Here is an 8980-nt window from a genome sequence, read left to right on the forward strand (position 1 = left end):
TTAAAAAGGGTGTAACACAAAGTGTTTATGAGAGAAATTGTGATACTTGGTGGTGGTGCACATATAGCAAAATGTCAAAGATGTCCAGTACAAATTTTACATGTTTACTTGATAATTGTAAACTTTTTTTTCACATTTAACATTCACTCATTCATACAATCTGTTTTTTTGTAACGTTACATAGAAATTGGGTAAAATAATAATCAGTCTCACTTTGACAACTGATAAACTGAAAAGAAACAAAGTGGTGACATTGATTATACTTTGTCACAGTAATTAATATAAAAAATAATAATAATAATAATTTTGTCCCCTATCCACCAGCTACAACTTCAGTTCAACTGTGACAAAAGTATAAACAAATGCAGAAAAGTGTAAATTTAGATAAAAGTACAACTTTTCAAAGCTTTTCAGGGACTGTAGGAGAGAAAGTTAGCTAATGTTAACTGTTATTGACTACTTCAGGCTAATGAATATATGAGCAAGTATTAGCCATCTGAAGCTAATGGTCGCATCAAACCCTGGGGTCAGCCAAAATTAGCTCAACTAGTAGTAGTAGTCAGCTCAAGCAAATAGTTATATCAGGCTAGCAGCTGAAGTTAGCTGACAACAGCTACTATTAGCCACCTCAAGTTAATGTCATGCTAGACTAGTATCCAAAATTAACAGACATTGAATAGCAATAACAATTTCAAGCTAATGGTCATTACTAGGCTAGTAATCAAAATGACCTGATAATAGCCAATTTTAACCTTTTCAACCAAATATAACACTAAGCTAACAGCCAAAGTTAGCTGACATTAAATAGCCTTACCCACCTCAAGCCAGTGGTCATGTTAGACTAGCATTAGCAAGTGACATTAGTAATTTAAATTGACTACCAGTAGCTATGTCAAGCCAATGGTCACCAGTCAAAATTGGCAACCACTGAAAACCAAACTGCAGATGTTGACAACAACATAACATGAAAACAGTCAAATTAAAAAGGTGGAAAAAATAATGCAAATGTTAATTAAATGTGTAGATTATTGGCACTCAGAAAATACAGACAAAGTTGTAAGCTAAAGGAAGAATTTGACATTTTGGTATATGTGCTTATTTTTGTTAAACATTATTATGGGTTCATATCAACAACACAAATGCATACTCCCTAGGAGGCAGTTAATTTGTGCCAATCTAATTCACAAGTTGTTTTCCGAGTGACTTTAATTCTTGATTTGTCTACAATATCTTTATGAAGTCACACTAAACACTGGTTAAAAGAAAGAGGGGGGGGGGGGGGAAGGAATCACTGAACAAACTGATGGATGATGTGTAAACAGCAGGAGGAATGTAAAACAGACATTAACAAAGCAGCGGTGTGTACTCCAAACTCTAAATAAGTATCAGTAAATGAATCACGGCTGAAACTGGAACTGTCTCTCCTGTTAGCCTGCAGCTTGTAAACGTACACCTTGTATGTTCTCCTGTCACAACTGCAAGATAATAAAGTCATGCTGAAAACCAGTCAAGCGCTCGCAGATCAGATCCCCGCTTAAACAATCGCATTCTTTAGATCATATTTCAGCTTCTTTGTGATACAATCTCTTGATAGGCATTCAAAGTCTGCCATGGAAACTCATGATTCTCTTTATTGCAGTTGTTTGGCCTGAGCTCAAGGTTTTGGCCTTCAAAAAACTAATCTCTCTTTTGTTATAATAAGTGGTGAAATATTATACGGCATATTTATCCAGTTGGAGAGGCTTCCAACAATCAACAGCAGAAAAGGACCTACAAATGAGGCTTTAAAAGCAAAGCTCACAGCTGCTGTTGAAAGAGCTGATTTATCTGTTTATAGGGTTTTATAGTTCAGAAAGGTCTTCACAGAGGAGAGAGGAGGCAGTCAAGTCCTACATACCCTGAAAATGTGCAGTTCTATATATCCACTGTGAAGAAATCCTGTTTATCCTGTTGCATATTTTCAGTTTCACTGAAAGAAAGGGCGATTATTGGTATGCCACTGCTCTTTATGTAAAACAAGATCATTCTTAAAAATGCGTGTTTAGGAACTACCAGCATTACCACCAGAGGGTGTGTTGAGTTTTTTTCTCCAAAAGAGGTTTAACCGCTCCCCAGGCAGGTTTGAGGTTTTTTCACATGATGTCATGCAGTCATTGTCATGTCATTGTGTCTATTTAATACTTGTTTCTGTGTTAAATAGCTAGATAATTAATAAGGTGGTAACATTGTTGAAAAAGTGAAAAAAGTTATATTAAAGTGAATTATGCAGTGGCCTAATCAGCATGGCTTGTTCTTTTAATAGTTTCTGGCAGTTTTTGCTGGTTTCAGGAAAGGAAATATTTTTCACTACTGTATGAGAATCACTGCTGGTGCCCAAGCATATGACAAAGGAACAAGTGTGACAAACAGTTAGCTGCTTCTTAATCTCTGTCTTGGTAGTTTTTAAGACCCGCGGACCAGCTAGCTGTTCTGACTATTCCATGTTGCAAGACTCTTGAAACAAGCTTAACCCTGAAGTTTAAGCTGAGGAGTTCACCTGATTTGCTTGAAATCGTATTAACGATTTGTGTTTAAGCAACGCAGCGAGTGAGGTTGCCCGTTTCACCTTCGTTCTACTCGCAATTGTCAGCGGGCTCTCTCTTGAAGCTGAGGAGGCATGGTGACGCAGGTGGCGGCTTTGCTTCTGCTGCTGCTCCCAGCTGGTGTTTGCCATCTCGACACCTTTCTTTCCTGACATAACGTCCTGCATCGGCGCTGCGAGCAAGTGGAACATTTCCAGTGGCGCGTCGAGGCTCAGGTACTGCCATGGTCTCTTACCTGCCATGTCTCTCTGCTTCACATTAGCTTGGAACTTCTTGATTAGCAACCGAATGATGTTTTTGTGACCGTGCATGACAGCAATGTGGAGAGGCGTGTGACCGCTGTTAGACCTGGCGTTTACGTCGAAGGTAAGAGAGTGCTTTTCAATTCCATACCTGAAACCGAAAATGGATGATGGATGAGTGCCATTTATCATCTATAAACAATAAACACATTAAAGATTTTATAACGCTGCTGTCAACACAAGAGAGTCATGAGTGGGTCACTGGTCTACCTTCCACTATTAAACCTGAGCAGACAAAACTAGCACTAATCCGCACAAGTACTTCAGACGTTCCTAATTATAGGTCACAAGTTTGCTGCGTACCCTAGAGTGTTGAGGACTCGGTGGTCGCCGTGTTTGGCAATCCAGTGCAGTACAGTGAAGCCTGAGATGAAGTCTTTTTTGTTGAGGAGGGACGGTTCCTCTCTGAAGAGGGTGTAGATTTCCGGCCAGTTGCCCGCCGCCGCCTTAACCAGCCAGGTATGTTCCCTCGGCTCCAAAGGAACCAGCGACTGATGACAGGAGCACATAATTTTAATTAATGAAGCCTCATCGTGTATTATATGATATGTGTGGGGCAAAAGGAGAATATAGGTTTAATAACCTATGCTGAAAGCATGTAACCTATGAACAGGTGAACAGTAATTAATACTTGTGATTATGTTAATCACAGTTGTTAGTTTTAATAAGTCTTACATGTCGACCGTGGTTGTCACGGTGGTTGGAGGAGGGCGAGGCTTCTGTAGATAGATTCATCTTTTCTCCTTTTGGCTCGTCCAGACTGGCGAGGCTGTGGCTTCGAGGCGGCGTGGAACAGGATGATAATGAGGAGCACGACAGATTGTGGCGGAGGCTGAGCGAGGAAGAAATCCGGTGGAGGCGGCTCCTCCGAGCCTCCTCGGTTCCTCTTCCTTCCCTTGCCTCCCCCTGAAGAATCTGGTCCAGGTCGGCTCCCATGCTGAGGGACATCCTTTGTTTGGTGCTCATCCGGTTGGTGGCACCAGGGCGTTGCCGCAGGTAAGGTGAAGAGACGGAGTCATCGCTTGACACTGCGTCTTCACGATCACAGAGATCACCTTTTAGACAGAGGGAAGCGTTCAGTGTGGTATAAATCATCGATTCCCACCCAGCGATAAAGGACACCAGGCGATGGTTATGGTGCAGGTGGGAAAGTAAAGGCAAGTTTGAAAAGATGTTACTTAAAATTTTGTTCCAATTAACCAATTTGAACATGAAAAACAGGGCTGATAAAGGACAGAAACTGCTGTTTTAAATGCTTAGAAGTGAATAGGGAACTTAAACTTCGGGTCAGACCTGTGGAAAGATAAAACGGCGCCACTCGGCCCGGAGAGGATTGGTTCTCGTTGAGCTGGTCAGTGGAGCGACGTAGCGGTGACGAACGAGCTGAGGGCTCCTGCTCGTCATAGAGCTGACCGGTGGAGCGATGCCAAGGCACTATTTTAGTGTCAGCACGACTCATCATGGAGTCCGACATACCCTCTTTGGTTTGTTTGACAGTTCCCTGGATTCTGGGCACGCCTACAGGCACACCTGTTTTCACGGAAATGTTACAGAGACAAGTCAACAGCTGGATTACCACTTTTGCTTAATGAACCTCGGGCAGAGGTGCATACACAGGAAACCCAAACTAAGGACGCCAGCTTATTTAAGTACATACTGTTCATTATGTGTCAGGCATGAGTTGGACTCTATTACTGAGATGAACTTTGACGTAGCTAAAATGTATGGAGGACCAAAACTGACAAAAATCTGTCATTCATAAATATAATAAATGTAATCATTTTCTTATCAATTTGCGAAAATGTACTATTAAAAGCCCCATAAGTGTGTCTCAGGCTATAATCACTTATTTTATGTTTTAAGTTTTAAATAAATAAAAGACTGTTGGATTAAATAAATAAAGCTTTAAAAAAAAATTAAGTATCACTTCTGACTATTAAGCTGATCATTTTTTTAAATTTCTTTTTAAATTTACTCTTCTCCTACCAATTGAACAGTATGGAGGACCACAACTGTCAGAATCTTAAATGGCCTAAATGAATGACTAGCTCAGGAGTCTTTACTTAATTAAAAAAAAATAAAACATCCCCTTGTGATTATGGTAAATGATATAGATCAAATATGATTTGTATAGTAACATTTTGTAACAAATAGAAGGACAATCTATCATTTTCACTTGTTTGTGTTAATATACTCTTCGGCCACTTTGTCAGGCACACTTGTTTAACTGCTTGTTAATACAAACATCTAATCAGTCAATCAAGTACAGCATGTAACATGTTTAAGCATGTAGAAACGGTAAAGTCGAGCTGTTGAAGATGAAACTGAGGATCAGAATGAGAAACAAAGGTGACTTAAGCGACTTTGAACTAGGCCGGTCTGAGTATTTCAATAACTGCTGATCTAGTGGGAGTAAATATCCAGTGAGCGGCGGTTCTCTGGGTGAAAATGCCTCGTTGATACCAGAGGTGAGAGGAGAATGACCAGAGTGTTTCAAGCTGATAGGAGGGCAACAGTAAGTCAGATAACAGCATGTTACAACCCAAGTATGCAGTATGCAGACACGTCAAACCTTGAAGCAGCGGCAGAACCAGAGTCATTCCCATCAGCTAAGAAAAAAAGAAACTTCACACAGGCACACTAAAATAGGATGAAATTAGAGGGGGATATCTTCCTGGCACAGTTAGGGCTCCTTGGTACCAACTGATTTTCATTTAAACCCTATGCCCTACCTGAGCATTGCTTGCCCTTCCCTTTATCACCACAATGTTCTTATCTTCTGATGGATACTTCCAGCAGGATAATGGACCGTGTCACAAAACTCATTTTCTAATATATAACTGTACTCAAATTGCCTCACTCATCACCAGACCAATCCAACAGAGAACCTTTGGGATGCGGTGAAATCGGAAATTCACATCATGGATGTGCAACTGACAGTTCTGCAGCAACTGTGTGATGTCATCATGCCAGTGTGAACTGAAATCTCTGAGGAAAGTTTGCAGCACCTTTTTCGATCTCAGCCATTAAAAATTCAAGCAGCTCTGAAGGGTCTGGCCCAGGTGTACCTAATAAAGTGGCCGTGAGTAATTTTACAATAATAATTTCTAAAATGTAACAAACAAAAGCAAATGTATTAGGTAATGAAATAAATTAAACATCAATAAATGAATAAATACACAGATCTAGATGCTTGTTTACATACATATAAGTTTTTCATGTGTCAAATAAGAGCTTGACTTTTTCATCCAGTGAAAAGTGAAAATTCATAATGTAATTAAATGCACCAAAATTAATATTAAAAATAAATAGAGGCAATAATCTATAAACTGTGACATAAGTTGATATTTCTTTATTTTATTTTGTATTGAACTTTCAGCTATATTGATTTTTAAACTGATTTAGTAGTCATTTATTTTGACATATTCATTTAATTTCATTTACTTTCTGCATTAGTTTCCACATTTCTGCCTGTGTATGACAGTGAGGAGGTTCTCCTGAGAACATTTATCGCTGACAAAGTCAGGGGGAGTCATTGAGACCGGGGAAAGAGTGATTTTGATGGGGGACCATTTTCAGTGGTGGATTAATACTGACAAGCTTCTAACCAGCTAACATTAACAAAAAGACCTGCTAGCGTACCTGCTCTGATCTGCAGATCCGAGGAGCTGCTGGTCCATCCCAATTCTCTGGTGGAGTTAGACGGCGGCCACTTGGTGCTGTGGAAGCCGCCAGCGGACGAGGGCGAGTAGATGCTGCTGTGGCTGGACGACATCAACGGTCCGTCGCTCTGATTGGTCCCTGGTTTGGGTTCCCTTGAGAGTGGTGAGTATTGGTGGCCCTGCTGGATGTTGTGCTGGAGTGCCGTCTCCAAAGGCAGGCTGCGTCTGGTGGTCTCGCCCAGTTCCAGCCTAGGGCCTGCAGTTTCCTCCCTCAAACCTAGATAGTGAGGGCTGAGCTTTTCCCCTTCAGCGCCCTGGATGTAAATCTGTGGGACAGATGAAGGTGCAGGCGTGTCTATGATGCATGGCGATGAGGAAGACATGGCCCTCACTGTGTCACCGAGCGGCACATTCAGTGGCCACGCTCCTCCTCCTGAACCTCGCCTCATGGGGACCTCCTCTACGTCATCTTCATCATAACTCACAGCAGTTTTATAGCTCTGTCTGTGCTTCAAACGCCTTTGGGTGAGCTGTGGAGGCACAGGAGGCTCCTGATGAAGACCACCTTCTGGAGGCTGGGGCCCCCTTCTGAGGGCCTCAGTACCCTGAATGTAACTCCTCTGGACTGAGGAAGGAGCAGGCGTAACCCTCCCCGGGGCACTGAGTGGAACACTAGGGGGCCGCGCTCCTGCTGCTGAACCCTTCGTCACTATGACCTCCTCTTCATCATCTTGGCTCACAGCAGTTTTGTAGCTTGGCCTGTTTCTTGCTCTTCGGTGGGCATGCTGAGGGTGAACATCCCCCTCTGGCTGCTTCCTCCCTGTGAGGACCTCAGGGCCCGGGCTGGTTTCTCTATGAGGAGATGCAGGTGTGACACCAGGAAGTGGACCAAAACCCCCTCTCAGCTCTCCCCCTTTAGATGCCTGATCTGGGGCAGGAGGTGTAGGCAGACTGGGTGTCTTTAGCTGTGGTTTCTGTGGGATGTGACTCACCGTCTGTGCTGACACTGGTCGCACAGAGTGGTCAGGTGCGCTGTGTGCCTGCTGCTGTCTCAGGTCAAAGTTGCTGTTATTCGGAATGACCCTAGTTGGACTCCGAGGGGTGAGCATTTGCCCCTCAGTACCCTGACTGTAACTCTTCTGGCCTGAAGAAGGAGCAGGCGTGACCCTCCCCGGGGCATTGAGCAGAGCGCTCGGGGGCCGCGTTCCTCCTGCTGAAATCTGCGTCACTGTGATCTCCTCCTCTTTCTCCTCTTCATCATCTTGGCTCACAGCAGTTTTGTAGCTTGGCCTGTTTCCCGCCCGTCGGGGGGCACGCTGAGCATGAACACCCACTTCTGGCTGCCTCTGCCCTGTGAGGACCTCTGACCCTGGGCTGGTTGCTCTGTGAGGAGGTGCAGGTGTGACACCAGGAGGTGGACCAAAACCCACTCTCCGCTGCCCCTGCCCCACTTTAGAAGCCTGATCGAGAGCAGGAGGCGTGGGCAGACTTGGTGTCTTCAGCTGTGGTGTCTGTGGGCTGTGACTCACTACCTGTGCTGTCACTGGTTGTATAGACTGGTGTACCTGCTGCTGCCTCAGGTTTAAATTCTCCTGCACGCTGTTGTTGTTGGTCAGGACGAGGCCAGCCACAGGTAGGATTGTTTTCGTTGCAGTTTCTCCCGACGGGGCGGGTGCAGTCGCTTCTTTCTGCTGCGGTTTCTGTCGCGGCTTGTTAGGAGCGGCAGTTTCGGCGTTCTTCCCGACCGGGACGCACGGAGGGTCGGAGGAGCCCACTTCAGCCCCCTTACCTGGGACATATCCTCTGAACTTCTTCCTGAGGATCACATGAGACACTCCGTCCAGCTGTTTGACGGTGGCCACGGAGTTGACGAACTTCTTGAAGAGCTCTCGGTTTCGGTCCTGGTCCGCATGATCCCGAATGAAGTTTTTGAAGTGCAGAACCAGGTCGGAGTTTTTCACTGTGCCTCCGCGGCTCTGGAGGAACACCAGCACCGCGTCCTGAGTGAACTCCGAGGCCATTGCGCTCCGATTAGTGCCTTATGCAGCTCCTCTCTTTCTCTCCCGCCCTGTTAGTCCCAAAGGTCAGGAGCTGTTTCTGTCAGACCAGAATAAACTCCGCCCACCCCAGGTATTTAACCGCATTCTCACCTGCTGCATCCCCGCAGGTAACCCGGATGTGTGTTGAGGATCTAAATGAAGTGAAGATGTGAGCTCCTATTTCAGGAAGCAAATGTGCAGTAAAGCCGTGATAATAATCATGTGTTTATAGCACTGCAGACAGGGAAGCGCTAAAACTTCAGCAGGTTTCTGTAAAAGGTCCGAGAGCTCGCCTGCTGCTGTTTTACATCATTTAAATATCCCGATTCTTTCTAACTTTATTTCCACTGCAGTGATGATATTCATCTATATGTGTGTGCGTGTGTGCAGGTCAA

The 8980-nt window shown here is 44.2% G+C and overlaps 1 protein-coding gene across 1 annotated transcript; it reads right to left on the bottom strand.

Annotated features, from left to right (window-relative positions):
• Window positions 1-2299: 2299 nt before the first annotated feature.
• sowahb (sosondowah ankyrin repeat domain family member B) lies at window positions 2300-8627 on the bottom strand. The gene is made up of 5 exons (XM_026174517.2): window positions 6527-8627; window positions 4178-4414; window positions 3560-3939; window positions 3188-3375; window positions 2300-2975 (listed from the first exon to the last, which is right to left on the bottom strand). Exons 1-5 carry the CDS (start codon window positions 8565-8567, stop codon window positions 2519-2521), a joined length of 3303 nt encoding a protein of 1100 aa, XP_026030302.2. The 5' UTR covers window positions 8568-8627; the 3' UTR covers window positions 2300-2518.
• Window positions 8628-8980: the final 353 nt, after the last annotated feature.

Source organism: Astatotilapia calliptera, chromosome 7, assembly GCF_964374335.1.
Source record: "Astatotilapia calliptera chromosome 7, fAstCal68.1, whole genome shotgun sequence".
Lineage (NCBI taxonomy): Eukaryota > Metazoa > Chordata > Actinopteri > Cichliformes > Cichlidae > Astatotilapia > Astatotilapia calliptera.